This window comes from Gouania willdenowi, chromosome 13, assembly GCF_900634775.1.
Source record: "Gouania willdenowi chromosome 13, fGouWil2.1, whole genome shotgun sequence".
Lineage (NCBI taxonomy): Eukaryota > Metazoa > Chordata > Actinopteri > Blenniiformes > Gobiesocidae > Gouania > Gouania willdenowi.
The window spans coordinates 11331801-11353015 of NC_041056.1; the positions used below are offsets into that span (position 1 = coordinate 11331801).

Sequence of the window (21215 nt, forward strand, 5' to 3'; positions counted from 1 at the left end):
TTAAAAGTATCAATGTGGTCCAAAATCTTACCAATGATTCCTAGCTTGGCTGCAAACATCAGTGAGACTCCAATGGGGAAACCAACACCATAAAAACCCAAAAGGTTACAAACAGCTCCAACTTTCTGTTTACCTGTTCCTCTAACAACACCCCCTAAAGCAGCCTTGTCAGGTAAGAAAATAAAGAACAAGTTAAACATGACCAAAAAAAAAAAGAGAGATGAGTCACTTTAAGGAACACTTACAGACAGAGCATCCAAGAAGAAGAACGGGGCATAAAAAGTCATTACTTCAGCAACCTTTTTCCGAATTTCTCTGAAAGGAAAGTAAAAAAAAATCCTTCCAATATAAAATTACAATCAAAACTAATATCATAATTTGTTTGCCTGATTAAACAACTTTAGGTTATGTATATAACCCCGGTTCTATGAGTAAAATGAGTGAGATGTCTCACTCATATTATGAAATAGAAATACTTTCTCTCTTGCACATTTAATGATGACTTTGAATTTGGTTTATAATCGACCCAGAGAACAATGTAGGATAAGCCTTTACTTACTCGTCGTATGAAAAGATATAAGAGATGTGCTCTTTCAGACAACCAATGAGAATCGCAAAACCAATAGAAATTAAGCCTGTAAAAAGAAGAACAAAGGTAATTCAAGTGTCATGTGATAGAATGTGGCAAACACATGTGATATGCTTTTCTTCAATGTCTTGTCTTTTTTTTTTACATGTGACACTTGATCAAACCCACTGACCTGCACAGAATGTTGACAGTTTAGCAGAGGTTTTGGCCGTCATGGTGTCTCCAGCTCCCAGAGCATTTCCAACCCTCACGCTGCCGGCTATACCAAAACCCAATGGAAACTAAAAATGGGAATGTCACAAGACAGGGAGGTCTTTTATATTCATGGGCTAACGGGTGCGTTCTCCTTTCTTAACATTGTAAAATACATATACCAACACAGATAAATACCATTCTGAAGCTGTGGGTGACGTACAGGCTGGTGACGTGCTGACGTATCGATCATTTCCTGTTTACGCTCTACCGCTGCTTGCAGCGCTCTACTACTGTGTTCTGCTAACTCTAATCAAACTTGTTGTCATTGATATTTTAGCCTTGAAAACACTTGTTTTAATTTTTTACCGTACAGTTAAACATACGAAGGTTAAATAAAAAGCAATCTCGCCTCTTATAGGCAGTGTAATCTCCTTTAAACTTCCTTTTGTCCTAAGCTTAGCTTAGCTTAAATTTAGCACCTATGGCTTCTCTCTCCTCCCCTCCGCTCTCCTGCCCGGTGTGTCAGATGTTTAGTTACTCCTCGTCCTCCTTTAGGGACAATGGCAGTTGCATAAAGTGTAGCGTACTGTTAGATATGGAGGCGAGGATCAACAATCTGGAGAAGCGGTTCCGCACCCCTGATACCAAAACCGAAACTAGCAAGCAGGACCTAGCCGGTGCGGACCGTGCTAGCTCTAGCTTAGCCTCCCCCCCGGCCAGCAATGATTGGGTTACTGTCCGTGGTAAGCATAGTCGAAGGTCAAAAAGCCGCTCGGGACACCACCATGTTCACGTCTCAAACAGGTTCTCCCCCCTCCGTGAGGACAACACACTCACCGGGGAACAAACTCTGATAATTGGCGACTCCATAGTGAGAAACGTGAAGCTAGCGAAGTCAGCGGGCATCGTGAGGTGCATCCCAGGGGCCAGAGCGGGCGACATAGAATCAAATCTAAAGTTGCTGGCAAAGAGTAACCGTAAGTTTGATAGGATAGTCCTCCATGTCGGCACTAATGACTCCCGACGTCGTCAGTCGGAAGCAACCAAAGTGAACATTGAATCAGTTTGTGCTTATGCTAAAACAATGTCGGACTCCGTAATTTTCTCTGGTCCCTTACCAAATCTGACCAGTGATGATATGTATAGCCGCATGTCATCATTTAACCGCTGGCTATCGAGGTGGTGTCCAGAAAACGAGGTGGGCTTCATTGATAATTGGAGATCCTAGGGAAAACCTAGGGAAAACCGAACCTGATAGGAAGAGATGGAATCCATCCTACTTTGGAGGGAGCATCTCTACTATCAGAAAACATGGCACAGTCACTGTTATGACATCTCATGAATGAGACCATGTTACAGAGGTGGAGTCCTCCACGCCCCTCTGCGCTTGCCTTAGGACAGTTTCCCTCCCATTGCTATTATGATAGCTGTGTTCATCACCATGACAACTGTTGTGATGGTGATGAATATTATTTTATGGAGACGGTGTCTGTCCCCCGACCCAAATTTCACAATGATTTTAACATAAAATCAAATAAAAGAGCTATCAATTATAAAAATCTGAAAAAAATTAAAATCTCAAATCTAGAAACACCAAAACATAAAACCATTAGATGTGCTCTATTAAATATTAGATCACTGAGATCCAAATCTCTACTAGTAAATGACCTTATCTCAGAAAATAACTTTGATTTATTCTGTTTAACTGAAACATGGCTGTATCAAGATGAATATGTTAGTTTAAATGAAGCCACTCCTCCCACTCATTTAAATACTCATATGCCACGAGACATAGGCCGTGGAGGTGGTGTAGCAGCTATTTATCATTCCTCTCTCCTAATCTATCCTAAACCAAAGGCCAGTTACACTTCCTTTGAAAGCCTGGTTCTAAATTTATCTCATACCGAATCAAAAACCTGCCAGCCAGTCTTATTTGCGATAATTTACCGTCCTTCAGGCCCTTATTCTGAATTTCTATCAGAATTCTCTGAGTTTATATCAAACTTAGTCCTCAGTTCTGATAAAATACTGATAGTAGGAGATTTTAATATCCATGTTGACAAAGATAGTGATAGCCTGAGCTCAGCCTTTATGTCCCTAATAGACTCAGTTGGCTTTTTTCAAACTATTAATGAAGCTACTCATCGTTTAAATCATACTCTTGATCTTGTTCTAACATATGGCCTTGATATTAATGAACTAAAAGTCTACCCTGAAAATCCTCTGCTATCAGATCACTTTTTAATATCTTTTAACATTATCCTAGAGGATCTCGCACTGTGCAATAAAATAGTTACGAGTAGAAATCTGTCCAATAGTGCTGTGGCTAAATTTAAAGAGGCCATTCCTGCTGCCTTACACTCAGTGCACCATCCAATAAATAACTATGACATTAATTATAACCCCTCTCAACTGGATCTGCTTGTCGATAGCTCTGCTAGTCTACTAAAATCCACCTTGGACTCAATTGCCCCATTGAGGGGAAAAAACTATTAAACGTCAGAGGAAAGCTCCGTGGTTTAGCTCTGAAACTCGCACACTCAAACAAACAACCCGTAAATTAGAGAGAATGTGGCGCTCCAATAAAACAGAGGAGTCAAGAATACTCTGGCAAGAAAGCCATAGTAAATACATGACAGCCTTTCGACATAGTCGATCTACATACTATTCCTCACTAATTGAAGAAAATAAAAATAATCCGAGGTACCTTTTCAGCACTGTAGCCAGGCTAACACAAAGTCAGAGCTCTATTGAGCCCATGATTCCTCTAGCCCTCAGCTGTGAGGACTTTATGACATTTTTTAACGATAAAATTCATAAGATTAGAGATAAAATTAGCCACTCCCTGCCTTCACCTGGGCCTGCTGTACCATTAAATGTAAATAGGCCTAACCTAAACTGTTTCACACATATAGGACTTCAGGAACTTAACTCTATTATTTCATCCTCCAAACCATCGACCTGCCTTTCAGATCCGATCCCAACTAAGCTGTTTAAAGAAGTTGTTCCCCTGGTCTGCCCATCTTTGTTGGAGACAATAAATATATCCCTATCAATAGGCTACGTGCCACAGTCCTTTAAAGTAGCTGTAATCAAACCCCTTCTCAAAAAACCTACTCTTGATTCCAGCACTTTAGCAAACTACAGGCCTATATCTAATCTTCCTTTTATTTCAAAGATTCTTGAGAAAGTTGCAGCGGCTCAGCTCTGTGACTTCCTTCAAAACAACAACCTGTTCGAGGACTTCCAGTCAGGTTTTAGAGCTCAACACAGCACAGAGACTGCTTTAGTTAAAGTAACTAATGATCTTCTTCTCACTTATAAAGCCCTAAATGGACAGGCACCAGTCTATCTCAAGGAGCTTGTAGTGCCATACAATCCCCCCAGAACACTACGCTCTCAAAATGCTGGACTACTCGTTGTTCCATTCATCTCTAAAAGTAGTATAGGAGGAAGAGCTTTCAGTTATCAGGCCCCACTTCTCTGGAACCATCTACCAACCACGGTTCGGGGGGCAGACACCCTCTCTACCTTTAAGGTTAGGCTCAAAACATTCCTCTTTGATAAAGCTTTTAGTTAGGAACCAGCTCATAGCTCATAATTAAGATGCAATAGGCATAGACTGCCGGGGGGGGGGGGGGGGTCTGGCATGCTCGGTTGGAGAGAGGTTGGAGAGGGCGTTAAGAGAGAGGTCATTTAGGTTAGAGAGGGACCGGAGAGGGTCACATTCCTCTTTCAAACACTCCCTCTATGTCTGCTTCTTCCCTTGTGTGTTTGCTCCTGTACTCCTTCTGGCTTTTGTCTTGCAGGTCCGTGGGATCCTCAGTGTGGAGTTACAGAGACTCAGCGGCTCTGTCTCCACCCTTTTCTCTGCACACACCCAACACAGCATAACGTGGATGGCTGTTCATCATAGGAGTGGGATCCACACAAGGTTCCTGCTGCTTAACAGAAGGTTTTCCTTGCCGCCATGATGAATTCATGTTGGGTGTGGGATACATATGTATGTGTATATACGTATATATGCATATGTGTGTATCCATAAAATGAAGAGTCCGTCCTTAAGACTGCTCTACTGTAAAGTGCCTTGAGATACCATTGGTTATGATTTGGCGCTATACAAATAAAGATTGATTGATTGATTGATTGATCTACTCTGGGCTTCAGATGAAGGACGACTCTCAGTGCTGGTTTTATTAGATCTTAGTGCATCTTTTGACACTATAGATCACTATATTCTACTAGAGAGATTAGAGGAATTACTTGGAATCACAGGGACTGCCCTAAACTGGTTTAAGTCCTACCTATCTGATAGGTACCAGTTTGTACACGTGAATAATAGGTCTTCTGTGTACACTAAAGTAAGCTACGGGGTTCCTCAGGGCTCTGTGCTAGGTCCAATCATCTTCTGTATCTATATGATCCCCCTTGGTAATGTTATGAGAAAATAGTCTGTTAACTTTCACTGCTATGCTGATGATACCCAACTGTATGTATCAATGAAGCCAGGTGAGACAAATCAGCTATCTAAACTTGAGGCCTGTCTAAAGGACATTAGGGCCTGGATGGACCAAAATTTTCTTCTTCTTAACTCAGACAAGACTGAGGTCATTGTACTGGGCCCACGACACCTTAGAGAAACCTATACTAGCCTAACTGCCTTAGATGGCATTACTCTGGCACAAAGCACAACTGTTAGAAACCTTGGGATTCTATTTGATCAGGATTTATCCTTCAACTCTCACATAAAACAAACTTCAAGAACTGCGTTCTTTCATCTCCGTAACATTGCTAAAATCAGATCTATCCTGTCTCAGGGCGATGCCGAAAAGCTAGTCCATGCTTTTGTTACCTCTCGACTGGATTATTGTAATTCTCTTTTAGCAGGCTGCCCGAGCAAGTCGCTTAAGACACTTCAACTGGTTCAAAATGCTGCAGCACATGTACTGACTAAAACTAGGAGAAGAGATCACATTACTCCTGTATTAGCCTCTCTGCATTGGCTTCCCATAAAATATAGAATAGAATTCAAGATTCTTCTTCTCACTTATAAAGCCCTAAATGGACAGGCACCAGTCTATCTCAAGGAGCTTGTAGTGCCATACAATCCCCCCAGAACACTACGCTCTCAAAATGCTGGACTACTCGTTGTTCCATTTGTCTCTAAAAGTAGTATAGGAGGAAGAGCTTTCAGTTATCAGGCCCCACTTCTCTGGAACCATCTACCAACCACGGTTCGGGGAGCAGACACCCTCTCTACCTTTAAGGTTAGGCTCAAAACATTCCTCTTTGGTAAAGCTTTTAGTTAGGAACCAGCTCATAGCTCATAGTTAAGATGCAACAGGCATAGACTGCCGGGGGGGGGGGGGGGGTCTGGCATGCTCGGTTGGAGAGGGCATTAAGAGAGAGGTCATTTAGGTTAGAGAGGGACCGGAGAGGGTCCCATTCCTCTCTCAAACACTCCCTCTATGTCTGCTTCTTCCCTTGTGTGTTTGCTCCTGTACTCCTTCTGGCTTTTGTCTTGCAGGTCCGTGGGATCCTCAGTGTGGAGTTACAGAGTCTCAACAACTCTGTCTCCACCCTTTCCTCTGCACACACCCAACACAACATAACGTGGATGGCTGTTCATCATAGGAATGGGATCCACACAAGGTTCCTGCTGCTTAACAGAAGGTTTTCCTTGCCGCCATGATGAATTCATGTTGGGTGTGGGATACATATGTATGTGCATATACGTATATATGCATATGTGAGTATCCATAAAATGAAGAGTCCGTCCTTAAGACTGCTCTACTGTAAAGTGTCTTGAGATACCATTGGTTATGATTTGGCGCTATACAAATAAAAGATTGATTGATTGATTGATTGATTGATTGAAGCACTAACATAATATAAAGACTGAAAACAAAAGAGATAAGCTAAATATGAGTTTCATTAATAACTACAAACTTCAGTAGCACTTTGTGATGTCACATAAAATCTCACCATGTAAACGACGGTTGACACTTCAAACACAACCGACTGCGCCCCAAGTTCCACCTCACTTATTAGACCTGTGAGACGTTGGACAGCCGTTAGTTCCATTACAATGCTTTAAACACAAATCAACCACAAAGCAGCTAGTGCTTTTACCAGCAAGAAAGCTTCCGATCTCATACGTCCACCATTCCGCACACAACATGATCATGCCAGGAATGGCCAAGCGGATATATGACCACCAGTCATGGAGACACTCCTTGGACCAGCCTGTAAACCAAAGTAGAATTTGTATAATTTGTGTGCGTGTGTAGAAATAGAAAATTTGAGTTATTGGCTGTGTTCAAAATGACATACTCTGTGCTACAAACTCAATGAGTATATACTACTGTCTACTATATACTTTAAGTATGGTTAAGAGGATTAGAATGACGATCGTTCCCACTGAAGTATACTTCCAAGTTACCCAAGATGGATTTCGAACAACGACAAAAACTTAAAGAACACTGAGGCTAAATATCTCTGTTGATTCTCCACCTTTGAAAGTTCTGAAAGCATATTAAGTGAGAAAGTGACCAAGTAGAATATCAACATGTGGTCATTTGATCCATAAAACTTGCGGTAACACATTTCATGACGACATTTTGGAGATTTATGGAGACCTTCCATTGTGCTACTGACAAAACATCCGTTTAACTTCAAAACAAGAGCCGTTTACAAAAACGTTAAAAAACGAATGGAAGACGAGAAGAGATGTTTTTGTATTGAAAAGGGGATGGTTGACTTTTAGCCGGGATGATTTTACATTCCGCTCGCAATGCATCATGGGGTGGTTGAGTATGACTAGTGTGCCCACCGTGCATACTTAAAGGGACTATGTTACGCTAAATCAACTTTTCTGTGCTTTCAACATCATAAAGTGCTATTTAGGCTTCATACACATGCCCAAAGTGTTTTTTCATTGATTCCCTCAATCGTTTGTTAGATGGTGATTTACTCCTTTCTTACTGCAGGGTGAGCCCAAACACCTCGCTCCAATTTGATGACGCATTCCCACTTTGATGACGAATTTCACACGGCACTGAGCTGGGGAAGCCGCGCCTCCAGGAAGCTCTCTGCCGTGACTGACAAAGGTGAGCGTGTCAGCGTCCTGCGTGCAGTGCTATGTATGTATTTTCTACAGTGCTATGTATGTACAGGTGAACGCTCTCTCGTGTTTATAAAGCAGCATGTGCTCAGCTACGGAGTGGGTGGGAGGAGGGCGGGCCGTCCTCTGGCCCTACGTCACCGTGCGAGGAGGAGGAAATCAGTGTCCCGTCTATAGACACGCCCGCTCATGAATATGCATAAGTAGGCAGCAAATCAGCCTGTTTGTGTGGAGTTGCTCAGAAAGTGAGTTTTCAGAGGCTAAAACAGGCGAGTTTGGGAAATTAAACCTCAAATACTATGTTTTTGGGGTTCTTAGAACAAATGGAGGTGAAAAATAGCATGACATGGGACCTGAAATGTCCTGATATAGTTATACATCCAGGTAAACTCAATCTGATGTGAACGCACTACATACATACATCATTTTGACATCAGACTTAGTATGAGTAGTACGTTAGTATACAATTTCACTGCATGTGTCACACCTGCATTAGCTAGTATCAAGTAGGCCTTTCTTTGCTTGTGCTGAAATATAAGCAATGTGACTTACAACCTCTACTCTAAACCTACATACTGTAACAGTTTGCCCTTTTGGACTTGCTTTATATTTTCTGCAACATCACCTCATAAGTTAACAATCATTCTCCTCCACTGTAAATGTTAAACTCACCTCCCCAGGTTGCCTTATGAAGACCTTTCCACATTATGTAAGCAAATAGAGATCCTGCCATGGCGAACTGTGAAATGCTGTTGGCGATGGCTGAGCCTCTGTAAAGAGTCATTTCATTATGTCACGTTGGTTTTAAGATGCACATATTCACATACATCACAACAGAGACAGTCTGATAAAGTGTACTCACGCGACTCCCAGATGTAACACATAGAGAACGATGTAGTTAACCAGCGCGTTAAGAATATTGACAAAAAGGCCTGTGATCACCTGTGGCCATATGATGCCCTTAAAGAAAAAAAAAATAACCCGATTTGTATTTCATTTTCTTGTAAGAATGCAACTATAGATACAATAATGTGGTGAATTGTATCTTACCTTTAAACACAGTGCAATAAAAACAGGCACTAAGAAGAGTTTTAGGAGTTACAGTACATACTTCTAATCATCTGACTCTCAAAACTTTTAACCAACAATAACAAGAAAGCCAGCAAACAGGTTCAAACTATTTACATTACCCCGTCACCTTGAAAATTAGTTTATAGAACACTTATTAAAATCAAATAAGGGACTTACCTGGCTTTGTAAATATCTTGTTTCAAGTGAGTACATGAATGTCGCCTGTAGCAATACAAGAAGCTATTTAGAATTGTTCGCATGACAGCAAAATTCTAAATTCTGTGAAAAATTCAGTTTTTGTGATGAAATTCTACATCCACAATGACTCAAAAATAGTCTTTTAAGAAAAAATAAACTTTGAAAATGTTTTTAGCAAAAATTTGCAAGAACGTTTACAACAACCTTTACAGTCAAACATTTTAAAGCACCGTAGGCTGAATTTTCAATAAAAAAAAAAAAAAAAGTGTGGATGATATTGCTTGTGTAGGACAGTCTGAAGTAAAATTTGTGGGAGGAGATAGGGTTAATACGTTTTATAAATGATGGTCTGCATAATTTGCAGTTGGTTTAAATATACAGAAGTTACTTTGGTATCGGGATATATTTCAATGACACTTGCATATCAGTTGAATAAATGATTGATTTGTTGTGAATTTTCAAAATTTTGAACTTTAGAGGTTTGCTATAGCATCACCTATAAGACGATTCTCTAGCTGAGGCAATTTGACATGATGGTACTGGACCTTTGTGCAAAATTTTCTGATTGAATTCCTTGAAAAAAGAAGGAAAAAAGGGGGAAAAAAAAAAGACAAAAAAAGAAGAAGAATAGGTTTCCCGAACTTTGGCAGTCTGACCCCTGATAACTAAATTATATTAAATTCGTCTTTGTGTAACAAACATGTTATTTTACATTTAGAAAACTATGCTTTCTTTAAGATAAATTATCATTAAGTTTGTATTCAGTGCTTGATAAGTGCTAAAGAAATGCAGACATTGGTTACTTTCCTTAGAACCAATAGAAAACCAATGAGAGCATGGGAAAGGAATGAATGAATGGCTCGGTATGCTGGTGGACTGGTGAATTTGGCTGTGGGATTATTGACTTCATGTGTTTTTCAATTTTCAATGGTCAGCAACAGTAGGTATGAGAAAAACTGACTATTATAAACCAACTGGTTACATTAATTTTAACCTTCATCATAATATCTACAATATTCTACAATTGAATAAATATAATATATATATCGGAGGTTTTAGATGCTGCCCGATAAAATCCGATATTCGTTTTCTGGCAGATGTCGGACCGATATCCAATATAAACATCGGATCGTAACACCCCTACAATCAATCATTGAACTTGTTGATCAATGTGTAATTTCAAAAAGGGGTTTAATTCACAAGTATAATTGTGACTGAAATTGAATTGAGCCAAAATTGGCTCAAAAAATCTCCAAAACAAGTGCTTTCACGCACACACAAACACGCCATCGTCACATACCAAATCATATGTGCCTGCTCTGAAGGCAAAAAAGCAAAAGTGACAAAAAAAGAGAAAGAAATACTGGAAGAAATAGAGCTAGAGAGGAGGAGACTAGGTTTGTTGGTTACAAATATCATAAACTTTGAAAAGCACATTCTGAATGAAAACTTTGACCACTCAAGTTAAAATGATCTGCCTTTCTCTGCCTAATGATGGGAGAAATGCATTAACACGCAAGTTTTTTTTTTTTTTTTTTTGCTGTTGGACTGTTTGATATGTTTCCTAATGGTTTAAATCTTCACCTTCAAAACAAAAATATTGGGCAGATTAAAAATAACTCCCAAAAGGACTTTAACTATAGGTCTTTCTTAACCTCATGACAATAGAATTAGGTCCATATGGGGAACCCTTGCTGTGTGTTTTTTATTTTATTTTTTTATTTTCATGTTCTGTTAGGTTGATTAATTAGAGCCGATAAGATCACAAACTAAATTAAAACTATTATATTTGCCACAAGATCAAGAGCAAAGGACTCCTACAATTTGTAATAAGTGTTCAGGAAAACACCGTTACTGATTTATTTAGTGAGCAGCATAGTGTGGTGAGTAAAGATTAAAGTTTCACCAAGAAATATCGTACTTACTGGAAGAGCTGGCATAAAAATCTTTACATACAACTGAGCTATCCTAGAAAGATGGGAACATAGTGTCAATAACAATCTTAGATGAAATAATTGATGGTAATGTGTTATAGATTTAACCTGGCCACATGTGGATCTTGTTTCACAGCTAGAAGTATAGGCTCTGTGTTTAAGAGCAACGCCCAGCAGGGAAAGCAAGCCAGAAGTAAAATGAGGATGGCTCGCTGCAGGATGACCCCAACTCTCAAAAGATTGCGGCTTCCAAAAGTCTAGAACAGAGTATGATTTATTATTTGAAGTCATAATTCCAACATGTTCTTTTTGTCTTTTTTAAAAAAATATATGTTAAGGTTTCATTTATTTAGACAAATGGTTTTCCAGGAATTTTACTTTGATCTCTTGACATGTTTTGACTGTCAACTGCCAGTCTTCTTCAGAGGTGTCTGCTGATGGTTTTGATGTTTCCTTGACTTCCTCATAATACCGTAATTCCAGCAAGATATTTTTGTTCTTTATAAATTCCAGCAAGTTCTTTTTTGACAAAACAAACTTGCTGGGACTATTACGCGGAAGTCAAGGAAACATCAAAGTGATCATCAAACATGTCAGGAGATCAAAGTAAATTTCCTGAGAAACAGTTGTCTGAATAAATGAAACCTTAACATATATATTTCAAATCATAGTAATAATAATGAAGGCAACAAACAACCTAAAACAAAAACAAAAAACAGAGAAATGCAGAGAAGTTTAAAATCCTACCTGTGAAACAAGGGTGTCACATGCAGAAGCCAGACCACTTCCAATAGATATACCTGTTACATTTATAACCTGCAGATGTGAAAATACAATTAATATTGCAGATTGATAGATAGATTTGCATGTTATTTTTTACACGATGGCATTTATTTACTCACTGCAATGGCCAGAGCTACACCTGCGAGCTCAGACTTTCCCAGATGGCCACAGAAGACGGTGCTGATGAAACTCACCGTGAAAACCATGAGCTGAGCCATGATCTAAAATTAATTACAAATAAATGAAGATTAAAAACAGAGAAAAATTATCAGATATTAGTAAATAATTGTGTTAGCAACAGTGTTAACTTTGTTGAATACACATTTTTGTCATAGTTTTCGTCATCAATATTACTTTAAGTGACAATAACTAGACAATGACTAGTTAAAAAATAAAAATAAAAATACATGTGAACATAAACTATATCAAAAAGTACTCGAAATCCAATCAGAATAAAGTTTCTTTTTAGGAGTGAATCAAATCCTATCAAAACTACTTTTGTTATGTTATGAGGCAGGCCCGTCCAGAAGAGGGTCTCTTGCCCCAGTAAAACTGTCAGTTGATACAATAATACATTTTCTCTAATAATGAAACATTATAGCCTTTATTATTATTGACTGAGTAAAGTTCAAAATTCTGTTATTGCTCTGAAACAGTTTAAATCAGGATAACATTATTTTGGCCACTGACCTGATACAAACTTGCCATCAGTTGCTTAAATAAATGCTCATTTTGTTTAACTAAAAATTTTAATGATTATTTGGACATCAATAAATCTATTAAAATGAGCCTACTTACCACTGGTATGGACAGTTTGGACAACTCTTTAATTTCACCTTTAAAGCCAACAGGAACAAATGAGCTGATCCAGCGGATAACAGGCGAGCCTGAGCCGGTCCACGAGGACCCAGAGGAAGCCGGAGCTGAGGCGTCCATGTTGGTGAGGTCAGACATGGTCTGCTCTGTGCTGCTGAACACGACTGTGTGTGTTACTGTGTTTCTATGTTATTATGTAACCCGCGGTCCTAAGGCGCGTGTGAACGGTTCCTCACTAGTGAGTCAGCAAGTCCGCTGATTTGAAACCTGATCGATCTCTTCCAAATATGGGCAACATCAAAGTCTTTTTCCTTTATGTAAGGAACTTATAGTGTTTAACCACTAGATGGAGCCATTACCCTATGAACTGACCGCACTCACAACAACTATTCTAAAACGCTCTTTTTAGCTCATGCTGAGTAATTATTAGTATACTTTATTGGCAGTGGCTATCTGTACGGTTTCCGTATCAATATACCGACATTCTATCTGTACGCAGCGCCCCTCATTGTTCAGTTTAGGTCACGTGACTAAGATTACACATTACGTAACTCTAAACCTAACCCAGGGGTGTGCAATCTGCGGCTCTGGAGCCTCATGTGGCTCTTTGACTCTTTTGCAATGGCTCCCTATAGCTTTTAAAAAAAAAAAAAACTATTGAAATAAAGAGTTTTTTTTTTTTTTTTTTTACAGAGGCTATTAATAATTAATGACAAATAAAATCAAGATATAATAATTTATTAACCTAAGGTAAATCACGTTGTGCAATGACTCAGCACCTTCCTACTTCACCTCCTGCAACATCTAAAGACCATCAACTTTCCTGCACCTGTGACTAACCTTACGTTTTAAATCCCTGGTAAGATAATTAAACCAACAAAAACACTATAAAAACACTATTCTGGAAGATAATAGATGTTTTATGTGATATTTTAATTGTGTGGTGACAGATTAATTTAACCATCAATGTGCCGGTTAAATATGCATGCTTTATGTGTGGCAAGAAATTAGCGAAAAATAAATAAATTACTTCTTTTTATAACATTATGTTCATGTAAACTGAGATGCGTAAGAATTTGAAGATGCAACATACTGTTTTATTTCTTGATGTCATTTTATTTTATTTTAAACTGTTTTTAAGTTGCCACTTACATGATCAATATAAATCAAATCCAATTAAATCAAACATTATTCTATATAATTTTAACTGTATAGAATTTAATACATTGTATTGTCTTCATTGAGAAGGTATTTATTTGGCTCCAGGAGGACTTTAATCCAGGTGAGATGAGGTTAAATGGTTCCTTGTAGAGTAAAGGTTGCAGACCGAACATGTTATAACCTAATCCTAATCCTAGACCCTAAGACGCTACGTACGTGTACTTTGATAAACGTACCAATAGCACAGAAGGTTGTCCATACGGCAACCGTACAAATAGACACTTTCTATTATATTTTAGGGGGAAATATCCTATAAGGAATGTTGTCACTCATGGTTGTAGATGTAAATGTAGAGTTTCTGTTGTTTTTTAAAAGCATTCCTTGGTCATTTAGAGTTCTAATATCACTGGCAATCCCCAAAGTCATTTTTTCTAGAATTCATTTTTTGATGTTTGTAATACTTTGTTAAAAAAAAAAAAATACAATGTATCCAGGATTAGTTTCATCGTCTTATATATTTCTACTGTATTCTATTGATTTATTATCATTTTTTCCCCCTTCTTTTTTCTCTTTCTTATCTTTATACTGCATTTTATTTAAACTTGATTTATATTTGGGAAAGTGAAAGTACAGTTGTTTATATGGAAGAGGATTAGGGACAATTTTGAGGGAGACATTTTTTTTTTTTGAGCAAATAAAGACGAAATGTTGAGAATAAAGTTGAAACTTCAAGTATCAAGATGAAATATGACGAGATTAAAGTAAAAATGTAACTTCATATATACGACAAAATAGGGATGTAACGATTAATCGTAAGGCAGTTAAAAATCGATTCATAGGTATCACGGTTCACATCAATTCTCTGAAAATTGAAACGCAGTACCTTTTTTAAACAATATATATTTATCCTTCTCTTGTCCAAATGCTGAGGCGGCGGGCAGAATCTGCTACTACTTTCTTTCTGGCCGCCTTCTACTCTTAAACATATTCATAAATGATTCATTACCCCTTTAGCACCGAAAGAATATCTGTATTATTACGTGAATATCTGTAAAAGTCACGTTTTTCTATTAGCTCTGTCTGCTAGCATAGAATCTCTTCTTCACTGCACAGAATAGCTGCATGCCAAACGACCACTGGGTTACCAGCGCCCTCTGCTGGTCCAAACAAATATCTTGAAGTAAATACAGTGCAGACTGTTTTTTTTTTTTTGAAGTCCAATTGTTAAGGCACAAAATACATTTTCAGTTGCACTTTTAAAAGGAAAAAGAACTATTATGCAGTTTTGCATTGTTTACTATAGAACCAGAATTTAAATTAATAGGCTTCTTCTTCAATTGTATTATTCCTTTATTTATTTCATTCAAGATTTATTTTTAGTTAAATTGCATTGTTTTGAATAGTTTATCAAGGGATTCTTTTGACAATGAAAAATAAAAGAAAAATAGTACAGTATATTCTAGTTTTTTTCCCCCAAAAAAATAAAGGAATATTTTTCAATCATCATTTGTCTACAGTCCCATTTTGTAAAATAAATCGTGAGAGAATCGTACCGTGAACCCATTATCATAAATCGAATCGTATCGGGAGTTGAGTGAATCGTTACATCCCTACGACAAAATCTTCCATAGGTTTGACTTCATTAGCAGACCTTTGACTTTTATCACAATATTGTATTATAAGTTCATTTTTGAAATTTAAAATTTAATCTCAACCATTTATTTCAACTTTATTCTCGACATTTCAACTTTATTCTTGATTTGCCCAAAATTATTTTCTTCATCAAAATTGGCCCTAATATGTTTAAAATGTGTATGTTGTGCGTTTTTTTTTTTTTTGAAGAAGAAGAAGAAGAAGAAGAATATTTGAAAAAAAAAATTAAAAACATATTTTGAATGTGTAACTATTTCATGCAACCCTCATTTAAATTCCACACGACCCGACATGGGGTCACAACTCCAAGGTTGAAAAACACTGTAATAAAATCTTTGTGAAAAGGGCAAAAAGATTTGACGAAAAAGCAAAAACAAAACACGCCATAACTTGGATATATACTACATACTTAGATAATCTGGATGTCATCTTTTCTGCTCAATAGAAATATGTAAAATATTAAAAAAACAATAAAAAATAAATGACACCAAATTTTTATTTAAAGTACAAAAAGGGCCAAAACCAGAGACTGACATTTCATGTCTAAAATTGAAACCAAATAATTTAATCATAATGGCATTCTTCAAAAAAGAAAGGTATGACATGCTTCAACACATATCCCCCCTTCGCGATATTGATATTGCAATTTCATTAATGATTGATCATCAAAACATTTTATTATCGTAATACATTGTTGCACAATTTATCGTCAAACCTTTAGCTGCAAAAAAAAAATTAGTAATCATGTGGGTAAGCAATTTTTTTTTAATTTAAATTTGCATTTTAAGTTTTATAACTTTATGAATGAAAAATCAATGCAAAGTTGAATGCAGGTGTGTTTTTCTGACAAACGTAGGTGAACTACCACCAGGTTATGAAACAAGAAGTAAAAAAAAAAAAAAACATCTTATTAACATTCAAATGCATTAGTATTAGCTGATGATACTGATAAACCTTTGTGAGAGTAAATTCCTGTAAGTCACCAAGATGTCTTTGCTTTGTTTCGACATTGAGGAAAAGAAAAAAAACAGGTTGGAGACTTTGAATCAGCTTTGTAAATGTCAATTTTAACTCACAGTTTCATCTAAACTTTCTATTTGAAATCTCAGTCCCAGCGACACAATAGTAGGGTTGAAGAGCTTCAACCTCTTATTATGGCTAAAAATGCTGTTTTTGTGAGCCAAGCCGTGCAGAAAATACATCACATGTGGTCACAAAGAGGTGAGTCACCATTTAGTCTGCTTTTAAGTTTAATACGTGTGCAAAACATACAAGTGTTGGAAAAGGGGGATTCTCTTTCAAGTGGAATACATTTGGACATTTTGTAGTCAAAAGAAAAGCTAAATTATTTCCATCTATTTCATTTAAATGTAACTCAATTCATATAAATCAATACCTCTTTTCTTTTTTTCTCTTTCTTTTGAGTCAACTTCACACAGTCCACAAAACTGTTTTAGTTACAATAGGGGTGTCAAACTCATTTTAGTTAGGGACCAAATGTGAAGCAATTTAATCTTAAGTGGGCCACAGATTTTATGTGGGAACATTTGTAATTTCAACATTATTGTGCCCTAGTTTACGATTATACATAAAATATAAAATATGTAACAAACTGACAACATTCAAGCAATAAATAGATATTAGTCCAAACCAGATCTTCACTTTAAATTTCCTAGACTTTGTGACCAATTTCTATTTAATTAAGGGAAATATTATGTAATAATTTGAGGAAAATTGTAGGATTTTGTAAGAATTTTGAGTTTTTTTCAACAGGTTAACTTTAAAAATGACTGCAAACGTGATATAAGCACTGTAAAAATTGTGAGCCCCTGCAAATATTGTTGAGTTTCATTTACACAATAATTCCAGTATTTTCTCTTTCTTTTTTTTGTTGGTTTCTCCTGCAGGCCGAATTGGATAGTCTAAAGGGCCAGATTTGGTCCCCGGGCCTTGAGTTTGACACATGTGAGTTACAGCATCTTCTCGTCTTTGTGACTTTGTATCATTAAATCCGTCAAAATCCATCCAGGTGCATTAAGTCTTTGCCATCTTTCCATGAGGATAGAATTGGTGGATGGAAAAGTCATCATAGGAAATGTTTAGTGGATCAGTTCATTCATAACTCTTCTCTATGACTTTTATCCCTCAGATATATTCAATCTTTATCTAATTCATGAAACCAGAGAAATCCCAGCACGTATAAACTATTAGGATCAGTATGTTTTTAGACATGAGTGCAAAGAAAGACCCTCTGTCCTCTATTGGATGGTTTTGCTTTTATCCTAAACTTCAATAGCTGAACACAAGCCATTTCTACTCACTGCTCTTTATGTTCTGAGAACGATTGATCGCATCAAACAGGCAACAGTTTGTGCTCCTGTGTAACTGATACAGCAGAGGTGGCTTTGAAAAGCCTTCTCGATATCCACAAAATGCACTTGATTTCTACAGGTGGGAGAAAGGGGGGTGGGGGGCTCAGAAAGTGCAGTTTGAACTCATGTAGTTAAAGACTTTCCCTTTTCAGCAGTTCATTGCATATTTACTTGGAAGTCACTAACAAAGCTCGAGACTTTATTGGTCTACAGCTGAGAGCCTGCTTATAATCATGTAATAATAAATGTGTTTTAAGGTCAGTCTGTTGTTGCATAAGAATCCAGCTGGGAGAGCGGCAAGTGGACTTTTCTGCTGAAGCAGCAATAACTTTAAGGGCAAAAGAGGGAAGTAAATGACAAACAGTGGATTACTATTGGTGGGAACAATAAAGAGAAAAACCCTTTAAAAAAACTGATGTTGAAGGAACTACGTAACACCACCCATTTAACAGCAGGACGAATGGAACAAAAACAGAACAAAAAAAGCAATAAAATACAAAAACATAACGTCTCCCTCTGGTTTAGTTTTTTTCTTTTCTTGTAACAATTAAAAAATATATTTCATATTATTGTTATATATCCCTGATAAGAAATTTTAGATGTATTTTTCTTTAATCATTTTTATTCAGTTGTAATTTTATGTTTCATGTACGAGATCCTAGAGATCTACATGTGACTATTTCAGTTCCCATCAGCAGAAGGCACGTACCTTAAATGGGTCAGTCTATAGCAGGCCCAACACACTGACAGACACTCACACTAAATCTTCTTCATTCCTTCAAGCAACTTAAGTCGTTCCAATTATTTCGATGCACATGTTATTGGAAAGTGGAAGGAAGTTGAAGTATGTGGAGAAAACCCCTTCAGGCATAGGGAGAACATGTAATAACCACACAGAAGGTTCAGGAACTAAGAGCCTTCCTATGGGGTGCCGAATGCAAAAACTCACTTTTTCATAGTCAACATATTTTGAACATTTAGTTAATTTTTCTTTCATTTGAGACAGAAACTCATGTAAAACAGCTTGTTCTATATCACTGTTAAAAATCTAAATGTAAATGTTAAATCTAAATGTAAATGTGAAATCTAAATGTTAAATCTAAATGTAAATGTTAAATCTAAATGTAAATGTTAAATCTAAATGTAAATGTTAAATCTAAATGTAAATGTTAAATCTAAATGTCAAAGCTAAATCTAAATCTAAATGTAAATGTTAAATCTAAATGTCAAAGCTAAATTTAAATCTAAATGTAAATGTTAAATCTAAATGTCAAAGCTAAATCTAAATCTAAATATAAAATAGGTCGCTAAGTGTAAAGCTAAATGTTTATAAATTATGCAAAGTGGGCAGGTCAGCGCCTGTTGATCACGAGGCCTCGCCCACACTACTGACAGGACGGGATCACTCCAACCTGATGAACTTGAAAGAGTGGTAATGACTGTTGTACGGGCTGCATATCAGCAACAATCTATCTTTTATTCCTTTTTCTTTTACATATTATGTTTATTCTCTTATTAAGATTTTGGATGGTTTTATTTATATTTATCGTATTTTCTTTTGTTTTTCTAACTTGTTGAAATTATTTTTTCATTCATGACATTTATTTATAGAGGTCGTCCCACCAAGAAAACGAGAATCAAAATTCATTAGAATAATCTGTTTAGTATGCCCTGCGATGGACTGGAGCCCTGTCCAGGGTGTACCCCCGCCCAGCGCCCAATGAGAGCCGGAGATTGGCACTGGCAGACTCCCGCGACCTGAAAATGGATGGATGGATGGATGTTTAGTATTATGTTTTGTAATAACTAAGAATCATTTTGGAAATGATTATTCATCATTTATAACATATAATGCAAAAACAACAAAAACTCAACAACTACTGCACTTCTTTCTCCTGCAGCTTCTCAATAAGTAAACATAGCCATTAATGGTGGCTGAATGCTTGAGGATGTGCGTTGATTGGGTAATGCATGGGTGGTTCAGGAGCAAAGTGTAGAGAGAAGAGTAAAAGACATTGTAATTACATAACCCCAGAATGTTTTATCATATGTGAGCAACTATTATGTTTTATGACATGCATAATAAATACTAGACAATAAACAGAGTTTTCAGGTCATTTAGCCGCTTCATGTTGAGAGTTTAAAATAAATATATCTTTTATTCATGTATTTCCACTTCAGCAAAGACTTTACAACTTCAGCAAAACATTTAAATAACCATTTTTTAAATATAATAATTAAATATTACTGTATTGCTATAGTTAAAAACTGCATACATATAACATATTGCCCTAATTAATAAAATAGATACCAAATACATGTTTATTGACAGTTTGATGGTACATACTAGTACATTAGAACCATTCGTAACTGGATTTCTGTAAGTGATTAATACCAGAAAGGCAAAATGTGATTATGTTTTTTTTCTTCAAGTATAAGTAATACAAACGTACTAATAAGTTTCTTTAAATCCTAGAAAATAAAACATTGACACAAAATAAATAAGCACAAGTACTCTAAAAAAAATCAGCTCTTGACGACATATTTTTGTACTGTTATTGAATCACCTTTTTTGTTTTAAAATATTTCCAGTATTCGTAATACAATGGAAATTTTAATTCCTATTACAGCATTTAATAAAACCAGAATTATTATTATTATATTATTATTTCAGTGTAAAAAAAAAAGATAACAAAAATACAGAAGTTGAACTGAGGAACTAACAAAACAGGGCATGTTACTGGAATATACAGAATACACTTTTTTTTTAATTTTTATTTCAAACAGTAGTTACATGATGTGATAATCCAAATAACAAAGACATGTTTCCATCAACAACTCCTCTCGTAATCACCACGTTCCCTCTGCAGCAGCAGGACTCAGTTTTCAGGAGCAGCATAGAGTGAAATACATTGTAATTACATCATCAAGCTCATTGTGCAACCGTGGCTCAGGTGGTAGTGGGTCGTCTTCTGATCGAGAGGTTGGGGTTTCGATCCCAGTACCTGACTATGTGTCGAAGTGTCCTTGGGCAAGACACTGAACCCTAAGTTGCTCCCAGTGGTCGACTAGCGCCTTGCATGGCAGTCCTGTCCCACTGGTGTGTGAATGTGAGAGTGATTGGGTGAATGAGCTGATATGTAAAGTGCTTTGAGACTGCTTCAGTGTGGTGATAAAGCGTTATATAAAATCAAGTCCATTTACCATTGTAATCTGTAGTGCACTATGCACCTAAGCATGCACTCATTCCCCCTCCAACCATCAAACACTTTCATTGTCCCTGTATAGTACGGTCAGATCTTGCTTGTTTCTGCACGCAC

The 21215-nt window shown here is 36.9% G+C and overlaps 1 protein-coding gene across 2 annotated transcripts in view; it reads right to left on the reverse strand.

Annotated features, from left to right (window-relative positions):
* LOC114474195 (multidrug and toxin extrusion protein 1-like) overlaps window positions 1-13006 on the reverse strand; it is a 17957-nt gene extending 4951 nt beyond the window's left edge. Inside the window, exons 1-14 of one of the 2 annotated variants that reach the window (XM_028464308.1) lie at window positions 12692-13006; window positions 12013-12114; window positions 11858-11926; window positions 11219-11367; window positions 11102-11144; window positions 9156-9200; window positions 8770-8867; window positions 8580-8677; window positions 6917-7030; window positions 6770-6837; window positions 762-870; window positions 560-635; window positions 246-315; window positions 32-164 (exon numbers count right to left, since the gene is read on the reverse strand). In XM_028464308.1, the coding sequence (XP_028320109.1) occupies window positions 32-164; window positions 246-315; window positions 560-635; window positions 762-870; window positions 6770-6837; window positions 6917-7030; window positions 8580-8677; window positions 8770-8867; window positions 9156-9200; window positions 11102-11144; window positions 11219-11367; window positions 11858-11926; window positions 12013-12114; window positions 12692-12847 (1330 nt within the window). In that variant the 5' untranslated portion in view covers window positions 12848-13006. Of the gene's footprint in view, window positions 1-31; window positions 165-245; window positions 340-559; window positions 636-761; window positions 871-6769; window positions 6838-6916; window positions 7031-8579; window positions 8678-8769; window positions 8868-9155; window positions 9201-11101; window positions 11145-11218; window positions 11368-11857; window positions 11927-12012; window positions 12115-12691 lie in introns of both variants that reach the window. The other variant, XM_028464307.1, reaches the window with a different exon arrangement.
* Between the last annotated feature and the right edge of the window lie 8209 nt (window positions 13007-21215).